The sequence below is a fragment of the Colias philodice genome, chromosome 21, assembly GCF_061535455.1.
Source record: "Colias philodice isolate Cphi_HAF_F1 chromosome 21, ilColPhil1 Martin Lab GWU primary, whole genome shotgun sequence".
Lineage (NCBI taxonomy): Eukaryota > Metazoa > Arthropoda > Insecta > Lepidoptera > Pieridae > Colias > Colias philodice.
The window spans coordinates 8,161,351-8,179,823 of NC_143106.1; the positions used below are offsets into that span (position 1 = coordinate 8,161,351).

The 18,473-nt window shown below is 30.7% G+C and overlaps 1 protein-coding gene and 1 long non-coding RNA gene across 2 annotated transcripts; both read left to right on the forward strand.

Moving 5' to 3' along the window:
- Positions 1-836: 836 nt before the first annotated feature.
- LOC149479076 (clavesin-1-like) lies at positions 837-14,591 on the forward strand. Its single transcript, XM_089708878.1, has 7 exons — positions 837-1,043; positions 5,689-5,819; positions 8,788-8,941; positions 10,114-10,272; positions 11,926-12,019; positions 12,451-12,667; positions 14,399-14,591. Exons 2-7 carry the CDS (start codon positions 5,690-5,692, stop codon positions 14,548-14,550), a joined length of 906 nt encoding a protein of 301 aa, XP_089565004.1. The 5' UTR covers positions 837-1,043; position 5,689; the 3' UTR covers positions 14,551-14,591.
- A 1,935-nt stretch (positions 14,592-16,526) lies between these two features.
- LOC149479077 (uncharacterized) lies at positions 16,527-18,118 on the forward strand. Its single transcript, XR_016317381.1, has 3 exons — positions 16,527-16,615; positions 17,564-17,654; positions 18,031-18,118. It is a non-coding gene; the product is annotated as an uncharacterized LOC149479077 (long non-coding RNA).
- The last annotated feature ends 355 nt before the right edge of the window (positions 18,119-18,473 follow it).

The following is an 18,473-nucleotide window of genomic DNA, read 5'->3' on the forward strand; positions in this document are numbered from 1 at the left end:
GCAAGATTCAAATATCAAAATCGTCGCCTTACTCCATGACGTGACGGTATTGCCATGACGCGACCCTGAAATTTTACTGTCACCGCGCCTAAAGAACTTTTTTGAATGTTTAACTTCAAAAATAAGTATAGGTATTAGGTACATCTAATACTTCGAATATTAAGTACTTACCATTGTATATTTTATTTGTTAAAAATCCTTTTAGTTATACTTGTTTTTATATCGTATTGTTATTATGTTTTCGTTTGAATTGAATTACTTAATTAATTTGAGAAAATACTAAATTAAGACATTAAAATACGTAATAAGTAAGACAGTATATAGAAATTTTAAAGCGGTTTCATATAAAACATTCTCAGTAAATATTTATTAATTTTCATGGTTCAAAGACTCAACACAATTACAGTGACGGCCATGCAAGTGTTTTGGGCCTTATCACAGTCCCCAAACATCGAAATTTAAGCTCTCTTCCACGCATATAAACATAGAACAGTAATATTATGTTATAGAAAATGTATCTTGAAATCTTGATCTATGTTATTATTTTGTTCGTTTCTTCGTGTCTAGAAATTTTCTTTCATAAGAAAAATACCACCAAAAAGAATTCACTGCAGCTGTTCATGTGTGATGCCTTGATCAATAGATATAGGGATGTAGGTACCTACTTTTTATATGTATAGATAATGAAAATATTATTGGAATTCGAATCCAATTGATATAATATTCAAATATGTTCAAGGGCCTCTCATAAAGCGGGGCCTCAAACGTTCTACCACTTCTACCCGCCTCTGGCGATCCAACAACCTCCGACTGTTCCAAGGAAAACGTTTGTTGTCTGAAAATATATTTTCTTTAGTCTTACCGCGGCCTTATACGAAAGCGCAAGTGTATTTGCGATATATTTAATATCGTTTATTATTGTATGAATAAGATAAAGCGCCATTTACATTGATTTACAATACGTTTCTTTATAAGTGATCTCGATTTTATTAGGAGACTTTCGACTGAGATACTTATTTGGAAGTTGAGGTGCAATCGCGCAGGTAACTGATATTCTCTTATTATCATAAAATATTATAGTAAGATTTTATTTATTTTTCATTATTTATTAATAATATTAACGAACATTTTATAAATTTTTTAATGAGTAAATTGTGATATTTTGTAAAATAAAATTAAAAAAATGATATTAATATTTGTAAACGTAGCTTTATTTCAAGGAAGTTGATTTTGTAGACTGACAAAAAAAATATGTTTAATTAATCCTCTTTTATAATGTAATAAAGTTATGAATATTTAAACCACTTCGTAAAGTAGAGCAAAATATTATAATTTGACTAAAATTTTACATTTCATAAATATAATATAATGGTTTTAATTAAAAAAATAAGCTTCTCCATTTTTTCTGTATGTGTGTATTAAATATAGGATATTGTATTGTTTAAACAATACTATTGCTATAAAAAATTAATTATAAAATAGATACTAGCTGCGCTCCGCGGTTTCACCCGTGTAGCTCTGCATCTGTTTATCTTAGCCCCATGATAAGTAGGTATTATAGCCTATAGGTATAATACGAATCCTCTATAAATGGGCTATCCAACACCGAAAGAATTTTTCAAATCGGACCAGTAGTTCTTGAGATTAGTGCGTTTAAACAAACAAACAAACTCTTCAGCTTTATAATATTAAGTAAGTAATAGATATATTATGTAATAGGTATATATTTCTAGTTAAACGAAAAACTACTTGAGTTTCTTACCGGTTTTCTTAAGACTGCTTTCCCAACTAACGTTAATTATTATGGTTTAATAAATAATTTATAATATTATGTAGATTCAAAGTGCTGATTTAAGAAACCTTATTTCACGAATAAAATATTTCAATTAACTTTAGTTTTATATCATTTACTTACTTTATGCTCATGGCTTTTCTCATGATTGATGACATTCTAAGGATTTTCACGATGAAACCTATTTTATTTAATTACTAGATTTCCGCCCACGGCTTCGCCCGCGTTTTCAAAGGAAAACCCGCATAGTTCCCGTTCCCGTGGGATTTCCGGGATAAAACCTATCCTATGTGTTAATCCAAGTTACCCTCTATATGTGTGTTAAATTTCATTGTAATCGGTTCAGTAGTTTTTACGTGAAAGAGTAACAAACATCCATACATCCATACATCCATACATCCATACATCCATACATCCATACATCCTTACAAACTTTCGCCTTTATAATAGTATTAAGATTTCATTACAAATCGATTGTCAAAATATGCCCTTAAAATAGGATTATTTTTTAGTCAAAGATTAAATTTAATATGTTTTATGTGAACATAATTCTTAGTGAAAGATATAATAATATGAACCACATCGATTCCAAACAAAATTACAATATCAAATGTTTTTAATTTTGTATGAGCCACTGCTCAGTGGCGCAGTGGTTATGACCTCAGAGGCTCAGACTTCTAAACAAAAAGTCTAGACGAGCGTGAATAAACTAAAAAGTTTTATGTTGGAATTTACCTTATATAGAGGACCTTTAGGTAATCAAGAGGATCGAAACACACGAATAAAATATTGTTGTTCATCAAAATGCAGAAGATATTTTACGAAGAATCTTTTACGACTTTTTTACATTATTCTTGTAAGAGTTATTATTTTAAATGTTTGCACTAAGTTCATATTATATTTTGTTCGGCCTTCTTTTTTATGAGATGTCCCGGTCAAAAATATTCAGATACCATCAACAAATAAAAAAAATTAAAAATGTAAATTTATTAAGTAGTTAACTACCTAGTACCTACACATTGTAATTATGATTTTAATATTTTTTAAATAATTATAATATGTTTTATATGTAAATAAGCAGTCAACTACCGTGTAAATCCAAAAGAAAAGATAGGTACCTACCTAAAAGAATACTAATATTTTTTAACAAACTATCTCAGTCCGAATTATTATAACTTTATGGCAATCAAAAGAACAACATATTATTTTCCTTCTCCAATTGTATCCTCTTATATTATTTTCACTATTATTAGATATCAATATAAAATTTAATATTATATCACAATTTCCTTCCTTATTCGATCTGAATCAGAAAACCCCATTCATAATGCATTAATTTAAATTATATATTACTTATGAGTTTCGATGATCTTTATTGCCTTTGTAAAGGTCTTAGACCTTAAATAAGGAAAATTAATGAAAGATTAAAAACAGAAACCAACAAAATATTAAATGGCTGTACCTCTACGTAATGAATCAGATACTTAAAAAAGTACATAATTGTATCTTAATCCATACTATAATATTATAAATGCGAAAGTAACTCTGTCTGTCTGTCTGTTACTCAATCACGCCTAAACTACTGAACCAATTTGCATGAAATTTGGTATGAAGATATTTTGATACCCGAGAAAGGACATAGGCTACCTTTTATTGCGAAATATGTACCACGGGCGAAGCCGGGGCGGACCTCTAGTTGTATATATTTATGATATTAATTATTTCTTCAGGTGATAAACATGTCAAAGATCATTAAAGCTAACCATACACAGAATTGAATAATATCCATAAACTAGTTATACTTTCTTCTTCAGATTTTCGTTCTTAGAAATTAATTTTTTTGTTAGAGTGAAATAATTTGTAAAAAGAAAAGAATATATCAATTTAATAAAATGCTCTTTCTATATCATTTATTATACGATAAAAAATAAGACAAATATGATAATTTCTAGCAGGCATTGAACGAAACGAATTTCTATACCTACTTAGTAACTACTTAGCTGAAGGGTGAACTTGAAGTCTATGCTAATGAAACCGTGGGCAGTTAACTACCTCGTATATTATTATCCTAAATTAAAGATATGGCTGATTGTTGTATACTAAAAGTGTCAGAATACACTGACACTTTAACGACCAATTAAAAAAGTACAAAACACAATTTTCCGCGTACAGTTACAATTAACTGATATTTATCTCTTATTAATTTAATTGTTAACTATTAACCCACCATTAAAAGTACAGAAGGATGCATTATACATAGTTCAATAATGTCAGTCTTTTTCCTCTTTAGCTGTTATTTATATTATAATTTTTATTATTGTAATAAAATAAAACAATTACATTTATAATTTATTCTAGGTAATTATTTAAATACATACATCTATACTTATATTATAAAGCTGAAGAGTTTGTTTGTTTGTTTGAAAGAGCTAATCTCAGGAACTCTGGTCCTATTTGAAAAATGATTTCGGTGTCAGATAACCCATTTATCGAGGAAGGCTATAAGCTATAAATCATTACGCTAAGACCAACAGGAGCGGAGCCGCGGGGGTGAAACCGCGAGGAGCAGCTAGTCTGCAACAATTTGGTGTACTCTACATAATAAATACAAAGTTATCCTGTCTGTCTGCAGCATAAAAGTAACAGTACCTTAACTCTATAATTTCCAAATCCACTCTACAAAGGGAATTATGGAGTTACTGTTTGAAATATAAAAATAAATTTTAAGGAATTAAATAGAGAATAGACATATTGCAGGGATAAAGATGACAAAATCTAAGGGTGCAAATACTACCTAAATGTATAAAAAACTGTGGCATCAAAATGTGACTCAGTGGTAAGAATATGTCCTGACCAATGTACCAGAGGGCGTAGGTTCGATCACTACTGCTGGAATATGTTATCAGATAAAATTCCTTGGCTAATCTTATTCTCTTATATACAAAAAGTACGAGGATGGTTTTTATGTAGAGAAAACGTAAATATGTACCACGGGCGAAGCCGGGGCGGACCGCTAGTAATTAATAAAAATTGGGATTATAATTATTAAAAAAGCATAGTTATGAAACTTAGGTTACGTACATAAATTTTTCTTTAGTTGTCAAAACGTATAAGTTATGAATGTTATGAGGTTAAGTACCCCGTTTTTGGGTTTATCTTGGAGAGTTCACGTTCGATCTGAAAAAAAAATACATGCAATGTCTTGGTACTGTCAAAGAATACTAAATCGTATGTCGTTTTACAATAATCATAGTAAGGCTGTATTAAACTTAGCTATTTCTTTTTCCATACAGCCTTGTGCTAAATAAGCTTGTAATATTTCATACAAACCAAGAAAACGGAGGTTGTCATAATGCCTCTCAAGTCTCGGCATATCACGTTATGAACTGAGTTTTTAATGAATAATAATAATTTCATTAACATTTGTAAATGCATATTCTACTAGTCCTATCCTATTTCCTACTAATATTATAAATGCCAAAGTTTGTGAGGAATGAGGATGGATGTACATGACATGTGTATGTCTAGGTGTGTATGTTTGTTACTCTATCACGCAAATACCTACTACTGAACAATGAAATTTAGCACAAATATAGAGGGTAACTTGGATTAACACATATGATAGGTTTTATCTCGGAAATCCCACGGGAACTATGCGGGTTTTTCTTTGAAAACGCGTGCGAAGCTGCGGGCGGAAAGCTAGTATATTAATATATAGCTAGTATATTTATTATTATTATGTAATCTACTATTCAGACTCGAGAAGAACTCTTTTAATAAAAATTATTTTCAATGCTATATTTAAACGAAGTTATAAATAAATAACCATAATACCATATTTAATTTTTTGATAAAATATGCATGCATTTCTGTAAATCTATTTTTCGTCTTTCCAGAATGCCGAAAGTAAAACAAATCTCTATGGAGGAGGAATACAAGAAGAACCCAGATATATCTCCAGAAGACATTAGGAAACTACGAGAATGGCTGAAGACACAACCTCATCTACCAAATGAACATATTTCGGGTAAATATCATTCTTATTCATCATCATCGAAAAATCATAATCATCATCATCCAAACGTACGCATCTAATGTTGATCTCCCATCTATTTAAGTCCCAGGGTTTTTCTATCTTAGTATAACAAAGAGCGTGTGTGCAAAGCACACGCGTCAGAAGTGAAACTTCTTTGGCAAGATTTATAGATACCAAAATCGGCGCCTTACTCCATGACGTGACGGTATTGACATGACGCGACCTTGAAATTTTACTCTCAAGAAGTTTCACTTTAAAAATAGTTATTATTACTTATTTGGTTAATTCGCTTTGATGTTTTTAACTAAAACACGTTTAACAAAAGCATAACTATTTGAATTAAAATTCCATTAAACTTCAGAATAATTAATAAATAATTAAGATTATATCATTCTGGAGTATAAGAACTGACAAAAAATTTAGATAAGCTTTATTTAAGTTCACGTAATCGCTAAATAGGTTGATTGTGATTAGATTTTTAATAAAAAAAATAAAGCCTACAAAGACATTAAACAATCTTAATTAATACATATTTAAAGATCCTTGAAAAAATTATTTTCACATAAAAATATTACGTACCATTGTATTTAAAATTATTATATAAACTATATGATTAGATCGTCCAGGTTCTTCATGCTTTGACCTGTGACGAACGAGAAAATAGGTACCTAATAACCACATAAATATTCAAAGCGGTACTTCAAAGCTGGTTATTAGTTAAATTATATCATTAGACAAAGTATATTTCTGTAATATAGGACTGAATGGAATACAAAATGCAAATAATCATTTTGTTTTTTCTTTGTAGAGTTTCGAACCTCAACAGGAAAAAACGGAACCCTTATAGGATCACTTTGTTGTCTGGCTGTATGTCTGTGTGTTTCACAACACTCATTTTCTCGGGAACGCGTGGAGATATCAAGCTGAAATTCGAATACTCAAGTCTACGTTCCCTTGATGCTGTGTAAAATTTAATGATGATTAGAAGCTTCATTGACTTTAAAATGCCGAAAGTATTTTTACTGATTGAACTGTTTTTTCGTTTAATTATCTGATCTAAAGGAGGTTTATGTCAAAATAAGAATAAATTATCGAACAGTTTTCTTTTTGAAGTGAAAACTTCTTTAGCGGCGTTGAGCACTTTTTCTGTAATGGGTATAAAATCTTAAACTCGCGTCAGGACACGTGACCTGATCGAAAAAGCGTAAGACGGATACCATTCCAAAATATCAAACATGCTCAACGTTAATAATCAAGTTTTCACTTCTGCCGGCACTCCCGGAGTGCAACCCGGCTTTTTTTTTTTTGTTTATACTTCACACTGGGAATAATCTAGAAAGATCACTTTATGTGATCTTCTATGCTGGCTTTAAGATGTTATTGATATAATTAGTTATCCTCAAAAAATAATGCTGTAAAATATAATAAAAAGAAACAATGTTAAATTGTAGCGACGACATGACTTTACTAATTAAAAACTTTAATCTATAATATTTTAAACAACGTTCCCATCTCAGCCTTGAAAGTAACTAATAGATAAACATATTATGTAGCAAATACACATCCTTATTTAAAAATCATTACTTCAATCCCTCAGCACCCGGAATCACAGACACAATAGAAAATCTATTGTGTCGTGGCCCGATCGGGCCGCTCGGTGGTCAAGGATTATGAAAATTTTATCCTTTTACAAAGTACCTACTAATAGATCTTAGTTTCCAATGTAAATCGTAATTTTTATTTGCCATATTATTTTCTTCTTCTATGTTTTAGTGAAGTTCAGTTATTTTTCACCCCAATAAAAAATCTAAATAAAGTTTACACTGCAATACAATTTAATCCAAACATCAAGGCTAGGTACTATTTGTATTGCAACGCCTCACTCGAGGTAACCATGATAATGTAAACATTGATGTCAATGCATACACTGTGTATTGATACTGTGACACAAACATTATCCAATTTAGTGTAAATATGTACGTAATTCTGTTTGTCCGCTTTTGTAGTTAGAAGTAGGCTCTAAAACATAGGTAATTGGTACCAACTTAAAGAAGAGATAGAGTTTTAGAAAACTCTCTACCTCATCATATCCTCCAATTTTGATTATATTTTTAACACGCTTGTCACACGACACGAAATTTGTCGCTTCTCTAGTAATAATCAACATTCAGTCATGATGTATACAGCGTAGAAAAAACGAATAGAATTTTATTGTATCGTATCTTTCCATTTATAAACATAATATCTAGGTACTTTCATCTATAGACATACATCATGGCGGATGGAAAGTGGTATTCCTGCAACTTTAAAAAAGAATCCTACCATCTATAAGCTATATCATCAGAAGTCGCATATAAAACTAACAGTATCTCTATAACATAATATTTTGTTAACTGCAGGGCTGTGTACATACGAACCTGCAAATTTCTGTGTAAATACGAACCTGAAATATTCGTACACATACAACGAAAACTATGCAATTAACGTCTGCAAATGTCGTCCTACATATTTTGTGGATTTACGTCTTCGTGCGAATGTGAATGGCCTGCATTAGGATATAATATGTATGACTTTATGTCGATGGTCAAAACTATCACAATGATCACGTCATATACATAAACATTACAATTTGTACATAGGTATTCCTTCAACCTTTTCATTTCATCCACCCTAGCTGATATAATAGTATCCTTTTACTAGCTTTGCCCTGCGGTTTTACCCGCAGTGCTCCACTCCTGTTGGTCTTAGCGTGATGATGTATAGCCTATAGCCTTCCTCGATACATGGGCTATCTAACACCGAAAGAATTTTTCAAATCGGACCAGTAGTTCCTGAGATTAGCGCGTTCAAACATACACACTCTTCAGCTTTATAATATTAGTATAGATTATATCACCTATTCCTAACACTTTTATTGGTCGTCTATAGCAACCAATGTTAAAGTTTCAATTACTTCCAGATCTTGACCTGCTCCTAACATACCACTGCTGCGAGCGGAGTGCCGAAGTGTCAAAGCAGGTGTTAGACCTCCATCTCACCTTACGGAATCTCTTCCATGGCCTCTTCCAAAATCGTGTGCTGGACCAACGGCTTCAAATGACTTTGGATACTGTGTAAGTTATACTATGGTGTTTGTTTTATCTACAGTAGTTAGAGATTAGTAATAAACCCTGAAAATTTTTAAATAGGTACTTTTTAATATTAATAAAGATTTTTTTTTTACATATTATATGTATCTATCTATCATCTAGCATATAAAAATCTTGCCTTTTGCTTATTGTCATTGTATAACTAAGTTGTGCCGTTTCTCTGAAGACGAACCTTCAGGAAAAATCTTAAAATAAATCATAACATGTTCTCCTTATCATAAAAGTTAAGTAAACTTCCTCCAAGTTAATTTGCAAATAATAAGTTTCTATACACTTAAGAGTTAAGATATATGAATAATAATTAAATCTTCTATCATTATAAATGTCGGTCTGTCTCTTCTTCAAGCCCCAACCACTCGGGTTTTTCATTGACTATACGGGCGAAGCCGCGGGCGGAAAGCTACTTATATACCTCTACATATATAGAGCTCTATTACTCTATTACTCTCACACGATAATTTTAATTGCGAAAGAATTATTTAATTATTATTAATAGGGATACTATTACATACACGCGATAATCCAATTATTAGGATGTATTATCTCACTATTGTATCAGCTTCTATTTATTTACGACAGTAGGTAATTAAAGGAAAACTTTTTAGCTTTATTTCTCCTGATGATAAGGCTTTGTGTTATAATATAAGTGCCGCCAATCATCTTATCTACTATAAATAAGTATCTTTCGATAGTTTTACGACTGGCTGATAAAGCCTCTGATAGCGCATATGACGTTTGTATTCATTTTCATACATTTTTGGCAATTTAACTGACAAATAAGCTTAACAATTGGTATACATAATAAACATAATATGAAAAGAGACAGGTTGGATAGATAATAGGTATGTTGCAATAAAAAAAGCGGATCTCACCCTTTGAATTTTTATTATTTTAATAACCATCATAGGGTAGGTACTATATACCTAGCTGCGCTCCGCGCCCTGCGTTTCACCTCCTGCTCCTGTTGGTCATTGCACGATGATATTATATAGCCTTCCTCGATAAATGGGCTATTTAACACTGAAAGAATTTTTCAAATCGGACCAGTAGTTCCTGAGATTAGCGCGGTCAAACAAACAAACTCTTCAGTTTTGTAATATTAGTATAGATTTGAATAGTTAATTTTTTTCTTCAAGGTTAATAGCTCCGCTTCCGACACCTTCTGTCCACGGCTACAAAGTCATATACGGCCGTCTCTTGAGCCCTGATCACCGAAATTTCATATTCAGTGATGTGGTCAAGTTGTTCATGATGATGTTCGATCTGTGCCAGTATGAAGAAGGGACTTGGCCTGGGTAAGGATAATTATTATTATTTTTCTTTGTATTTATATCCTATGCACCCTATGCAGTCAGTAAAAATAATTTTTAAAATCGGTCTATTAGTTCCTGAGATTAGCGCGTTCTAAAAAATAAACATATTCAGCTTTATATTGTACTAGCTGTGCCCCGCGGATTTACCTGCATTGTTCCGCTCCTGTTGGTCTAAGCGTGATGCCTATAGCCTATTTCCTCGATAAATGGGCTATCTAACACCGAAATAACTTTTCAAATCGGACCAGTAGTTCCTGAGATTAGCGCGTACAAACAAACAAACTCTTCAGCTTTTGTATTATTAGTATCGTTAATAAAAATAAACACTTTATTGCACACAGATAACAAAAACAACAAAATAATATACACAAAACAGTACAAATAGGCCTTATGGCTAAGAAGCGATATCTTCCAGGCAACCTTATAGAATATATTCAATACGCAATTAGTGCAATTAGTAACGTAAGCGCTTTAATGCGAGTAAAGCCGCGGGCTACAGCTAGATATATAAGAATGAACTGTGACAAAACTTAAGTACATTGTAGTTAGTTCGATATAACAATAGAAGGATATAAAAAATGCTGTTTATCTTTTCCATAGTATTTTGTAGTATGCTTACCTTATTAGGCAAAGATGGATGAATAAGGTATAGTAATTAATCTTCACACATTGTCAAGTTTGTATCTATTATGGTTGTGTTATTTACACCAATTATACCTAAAGAACGGTTAAACAGATTTTAATGCTTTTGTATTATTGAGTTTTTAAATTTACCGCTATGAATATATGAATAAAATAAAAGAATGTTTTTTATAAGATAAACGAGCCATTATTTTATGAGAACCTTAATTGTTCTTAGTTAAAATATAATATTAAAAAAATTACCAGTTTAATTACTAAGGGAACTAATTAAATAAATTCATATAAAATACTTCTAAAAATTGTTTCATTATTATTTTGTGTCGTTGACGTTAAAATATTCTGATTATTTTTCCGACCCAAATATCGACCAATAGAATTGAACCATTCGACGTCACGTGGTACAACCTACATGGTATTATACTGATAATTTTTTGAAAATTTTCTCTGGTCGTTGACGTCAAACTGACAGGTTGAATTCAATTGTGAAATTATTATACATTTGGGACGGAAAAATAATCCCCCGAATACCACACGAGCTTCAAAATTATCTGGCATTTCTCTCAAGGTTCCCTGCAAACAAATAAAGTCGTCAAGTTTTTCAGGAAAAATCACTCGCGCTTCGCGCTCGTGATTTTTGAACCTTGACTAAAAACTTGACTCCTTCATTTGTTTGCAACGAACCTATCGGAAAATACCCGATAATTTTGAAGCTCTTGTGGTATTATAAGTGATTATTTTTTAGATTTTTACTAATTAGCTTTTAACCTACTTAAGAATATCCTCACATTTTTAGCTTACTACCAGCACAGACTAATAATAATATACTACGTATACAACTACCAGTATTTTAAGTAATTATTAGCTACATAAAAAAAGGGAAACTTCTTTCACTTATTTCATGTGTTTTCTGTTTACAAGAAGTTTAGTTGCTTACGTAACTAATATTTTAGTATTTTTTTTATAATTTAATATTTGTAAAATGATTAATTACAGATTCGTCCTCATTATAGACATGGACCAAACAACTATAAGTCATTTGGGGAAGTTAGATATTATGACTGTACGCCAGACACTATATTTCTTACAGGTAAAGTATTTTTTTTCTATAATAAATGTTTCTTTAAAATCAATATACTTATAAAATAACAGTTATAATAGGTAACGACGTGCGTGTCTTTAATTATAATACAATTTTAACCTTCGATACTACTTAATTGTCTCATTACTATCTTTTACCTTATTGGTGGAAAATATTTTGTTTGTGGTCTTGTTTGTGGTCCATTTTGCAATGCAGAACTTCTAAAAAAAATCGAAACGTATATAAAATAGTGATTCCTATTCTTTTCTGTATTCAAAAATAATAAAACATAGCTGTAAATGTCGGTTATAAATCATAAGTAGAATTTTTCTGATGAATTTTTCATTTTAAGATCTTACAGTCCAATACTTTGTACACAAATTTATAGAGGGCACCTTGGTCATCACATGAAAATATAATTCTTTAAATCATTCTTCCAGGAATGCATGCTGGTAAAATTAAAAGAGGTGCATTTTCTGAACGCACCGTTCTTCATGGATAAGCTGATGATGCTCTTGAAGCCGTTCATGAAGAAGGCACTGCTGGACATCATCAGGATTCACCAACGGGATACGAACACTTTGGAAAAATTTGTGGAGAAAAGCAGTCTGCCTAAAGACGATGGAGGGGAGTATAAGAGTCGGAATACTCTAAAAGGTTAGATACTACGTTAACTAATATTATTTTGATGTAAATTAAAAAATAAAACTCGGTAAAGTCCAGATATTAATCAAGGGCTTAAAACATAACGGCTAACTGCATATTAACAATAAAAATTTGTCTAATGTTATCGATATCTGATCGATTGAAGAGTTCGATCCTGGTGTATACTGTAGTCTGGTACGATTATGTACTTACCCCCTAAAAAAAATTGGTTGTCTGTAAAAAAAAAAAAAAAAAAAAAAAAGTAAAGTCGGTTTACTGACGATAGTTGAACGTGACAACGTCCGATTGTGCTTCTTTGTCGCTCTTTCCGCGCTCTCGCTTCCACTTCAAACCTTACATGGAACGCCTCAGAGCGAGGTAACGCCGCATGAGTCATGTTTTTTCGTGCGTGCAACCAGCTCTATCGAATTATAAGATGTTGTCACGTCAAAAGGGAAATTAGTTCTTCCTAATTAGTAAATCAGCTATAGTACCACATAGTAATACAAAAAATACCCTATCGATTGCGTGAAATCACATTTCTTGGCCATGTGATGCCAAATTTTGTCATGTAATGTCGTATTGCCGAAGTTATACCATAATACCCATTCTAACTTGAATAATACAATACATAATACTTTATGATGCAATATCCATACAAGCGTAAACATGACGTGTTCAGTCTAATATTACAGTCATAGCCACTGAAGTGGAAATAAATAAGAAATCATTGCTTCAGTAAAGAATGTAAAGACAAGTAATCATAGTAATCATTATATTAAATATCGTGTACCTATCTGAACAAGTATCTATCGGTTATTCAGATCTTGTAGTGTTGGATATTATGTATTAGAGTTGTAAATTCAAAATTGAAGATGATCTATTTTTCAATTTAGTTACTCTAATAATCTTCACTTAAAATTTAGAGTTATTAACATTATTAAATCAGGGTTTTGTAAAACGGGCTATTTTTTACAATTATATAAAGGCTAGGAAAAATAACCCCTTCACGAATCAACGAAAATATAATCAAGTACGCAACATTCTGCAGAATGCTTCTCTTAATAAGTGCTCTATGTATTTATTAAAACCACAAGTATTTGAAATACTTACCAGAATAACTCGCTGGCATTCACATTTTATCTTTTGGGAAGTAAATGATAAACAAGTACCAAATACGTGTACCAATATTCAAGTATTTCAAATACCTATTGCTCAACCCTAACTACATTTTTCATTTACTCATATTAATTACTAAACTTATATGGATACGCAGTATGTCTCTTAATAGAGTGTTAATAATTTGATCTAAGTAATATAAGAACAGGAAAAGTTTTAAGTTAAATTAATCGCCTGATAAACCCCTGAATAGAAAAGTTATTGTCAAGGAAAATAACGGTCGACGGAATAGTTTTTAGTTTTTACCATGCATACAAGAATGCAACAATTTTTTTAGTTATAAATTTATCCTTATATTTTTAAGCAGCTCTAAAAATATTTGTTACTCATACAGCCCATTTGTAGGAAAGGCTACTTTTTAGTCACTTGTATATAAGTCTATGGTAGTATACTACGCCTTTGTGATGACCAAAAAAATTCAAACGACTCAACGCCCAGTATCTTTCTATCGAATCTAGATGTGTCCTATATTGTGTTATTATTACTTTTATATAGAGCAAATGAGGATTATTCATTGTAAAGTTGTATCATAAAATGAATTCAAGAAAATAATTTATTTTACAGAGGAACAAATACGACGCATAGAAGATAATTTGGACTTCTTCAAAAACGAGAGTCAAAGACGAGTGAATGAAGCATTAAGACAGGGCAAAAAGGCATCTATTGAAGAAATTTTTGGTTTACAAGGTAGCTTTAAGAAACTCGACATTGATTAAAATGTATGGATTGAGGAAATAAATTATTAGTTTAAAATGCATTTTATTTTCTTCCTTACATTCATAATTCGGCCAAATCTCTTATTTAAATAATAACATTCATAATTTACCTATTTCAGGTATTAAGATGTAAAATAACCTTTGTATTAGGTATACTCTTTAAAATAATATAAGAAGTACGTATATAACTTTGTTTGTCCGCGATGGACTTCAAAGCTAATGAACTGATTTTAAATTGGCACCCCGTGTGCAGTTTGATCTAACTTGAAAGATAGGATAGATTACATTTCAGACTTCAGTAAATTTGATGATTTTTTATGTACATAATATGACATATTATGGCGACATATTTGTTGACTGGATTGAGTCAATGAAAATGAAAATGAAAATGAGAATGAGAGTGAGATTGAGAGTGAGAGTGAGAGTAGAAGTGGAAGTGGAAGTGGGAGTGGGAGTGGGAATGGGATTGAGAGTGAGAGTGAGAATGAAAATAGATTTATATCATACACACAATTTTTTAATGACAGAAAATTGATGAGACCTAGTAAGTTTACAAAAACCTGTGTCAGGAGGACCCGCTCTTCCTTAACTAAATTGAGTAAGTATGCAATGTTATTTAGTGTTTATTAATATTATTCATAATATATCTGCAGATTTTTACGATCTTATAAATTATATTATTTTAATCCGCCTAGGTGCAAAATTATACACAAAAAAATAAAGCTCATAAAAATTAAACAAGAATGACCCATAAGCTTTGGATTAGCTCTTAGGCTTTAATAGAAAAAGAAATAGAATATTGTAAGGCGGAATTCGATGCAGGATTTTTTGCACTTCATAATATAGACCTCTACCACAGAATATAGTACTACCCTCTACTATGTATAAGTCCAACGCAATTGAATTTCTTTAAATTTCTTCTATTCTTTAGGTATCTCTAGCGTTTACTTTTTGTAAATTGTTTAAAATTACTAATATTATGAGATAATACAATTTTAAAACAACAGTCTTACAGGGTCTGACATGAACTTTTATTATATCAAAAAAGGGGTAAAACTAAAATGATAGAGCAAAAACGTAGTTACTAGTAATAAGCTGTCACTTAACAAATCTCCATGATGTAACCTTAGATACTACCAAGGATACTACATTTGTGTTTTTATGTTTTAAATTAATTCAGTTGAGAATTGTATATTCGGAGATGTTATAATTATAAATTATATTTTAACGTTATTTTATGGTAGTATACAAATAAATGAAAAAAATTTATACTTACCTGAATTAATGTGCCTGAAGTCATCACATAAAAATGGCAAGATTCTTTTAATATTTTTATTTAAAAGAGAATATATTCTTAGTTTTAGTTATAAATTATTATATATGTATGTTAGTCTGTAAGGTATTTATTCTATGGGTCTGTACAATTAATTGTCTGTCACCTGAAATAAATGTAATAAATAAAAAAAAATATTTTCCAAAAAAATGGCTACATTTAAAATAAATCGTAAAAAATATAAATCGGAAAGCTTATGTGCTATGTAACCTAAAAAATTGGTCGTTACCATATATTTTACTACGCTAAATTCTGACCGTCTGTCCGTCTTTATTGCTGGGCTTCCAATAAACTTTTGTACTAGCGATATTAACTGAAATTTCATGCAGAACAACCTTGATTGTAACCATAAAGTTAAATCGACTAATGACTCCTATACTAATATGCCACAATTCTGCGAAAACGCGTAAATATTTCAATTTGAACGAAATTATATATTTATAACGCTCTGTCGCCCACAAATAAAGGTTATAAAAATCAACAATTACAATAATAATATATTTTCCCACTGTATGTTATTGTAGAAAATGCTTCAACACAATGTGGCTTCTATCACGTACCTATTAAGACGACTATTGTTTGGCATAATAAATTGTTCAAAAATATTGTATGTTTATTGTTTCGATCTATATAAAGCACATGTGAAATAGGCTTAGCAGTACTCATAGAAATATCACAATGAAGATACTTCTGTTCTTGTTCGCAGCTCTGGCTATCATTCTTGGAGCCGTGGTAAGTGCTTTTATTTTACATATAGATATATATATCTTTATATATAAAAATGAATCGCAAAATGTGTTGGTAAGCGCATAACTCGAGAACGGCTGAACCGATTTCGATAATTCTTTTTTTATTATATTCCTTGAAGTACGAGGATGGTTTTTATGTAGAGAAAACGTAAATATGTACCACGGGCGAAGCCGGGGCGGACCGCTAGTTATATATATATTTTATTTGACATACCTAATATTATGTCGTTTAAAGGTAAAGTATAATAAAAAAATTGTGGAATATTTATAAACTGTAACTTTAAGTGAATTTTAGGGAAAAAGTTTAAAGTTTCACATACGATAGTTGGACTCTTTATAAAAACTCTACAAAAGTTATCCAACCTGCAGCTGTTGAAAATAATCATTTTTGAACTTCGTATGTTTAACGTGCGAATTCTTATGTTTTTAATGGAGTAGGTATTTAATATATTATGTATTGTATCTTCAAAAGTAGCGTACGACGTATCTGAGTAAATATATATATACTTCATCGATATACAAAAAATAAGACTAAATAATATTATTCTATTTCTGTGCATCGATTTATATTATAGTAGTTGTGAGATTTAAACTTGAAAAATAATGAGCTATTTTATAGTCTATTCAGTAAATGTTTTCAAGTGTGAAACGCTATATGAACAACGAAATATAATTTAAAACACGACATATCATTATATTATTTATCACTTGCTTTTTAACATTTTACAGCATTTATACAATATGATTTCACTCATTCTTTTATTATTAGCCTTTGATCAGACATGTCTATAACTCTATAAGCGTATATAGTATGTTTTTATATATATATATAAGCGTATATAGTATATCTTTGCATGTCTGTTTGCCAGTTGGCAGAGGCTTCCTACAACCTTTCCGGCCTTTCCATTTGAATTATATTTGAATATTTCAGAGTGGTATGACCACGGTTCCAAAGGCCGGTCTAAATGGTCCTGAGAAGCCAGCTGGTTGTCACGGAGGACCACCACCACCGCCCCCTACCAGTAAGTTTTTGTAGTAGGTACTAATTACTACTTAGTTCAATACCTATAGTTAGTTATACTACTAACCTTAGTTTGCGCTTTTCGGTTTTAAATATGACTACATACGTAACTACAAAGTCTATCAGTAATAATATGTTTAGATTCAGATTACAAAACAAAGTTAAGCATTCATAAATGTAAAGCTTTGCTACGAAGTAAAAATATAGAGCTAAAAGTCTCGAGTAACTTTTAGTTAAGTAGTAATGAATCCTAAAAAATTATGTTTAATATTGTTATGCTAGAATTTCTACTAATATACTTGTAACGGAAATCATCATTTAAAAATGTGTAATATTTTTTCCTAATAATTAATACTATTAATTGTATCTCATTACAGATAGCACAGGCTAAATCCCAGAACCACGAGACGGATAAAAACTTATTTCTGCTAACGACAATGGACCATGAATAAATAGTGTAAAGCATTTGGATGTTTCATTTCAACATTAATTTCCCAAAAGAACTGTATACTTATTTCAATTTATTTAATATTACTTACTCATTGTTTTAAAAAACAATTTCAATTTCGATTCAAACATGTAAAAAATTATAACCAATATTTATCACATTTAAACTAAATCATATAAGGTCTTAGATACAAGTTACAACGCTATTTTTCTTATATATTCTTCTTCTAATCATTACAAGAATAGATATATTTTGTAGGGTACTTATTTTACAAAAAACATAAACACCAAAAAAGTATTAAATACTTTATTACAGGTAACACTTAAATATGGCCGTCGTACAAAAATATAAAAATACAAAATCATTACAAAA

What these genes read in the sequence shown, in the direction of transcription:
- LOC149479076 (XM_089708878.1), top strand. Translation starts at nt 5,690, where the DNA reads ATGCCGAAAGTAAAACAAATCTCTATGGAGGAGGAATACAAGAAGAAC. An exon ending in ACCAAATGAACATATTTCGG is followed by an intron (nt 5,820 to 8,787) that starts GTAAATATCATT and finishes AATTACTTCCAG; the next exon opens with ATCTTGACCTGCTCCTAACA. An exon ending in CAAATGACTTTGGATACTGT is followed by an intron (nt 8,942 to 10,113) that starts GTAAGTTATACT and finishes TTTTTCTTCAAG; the next exon opens with GTTAATAGCTCCGCTTCCGA.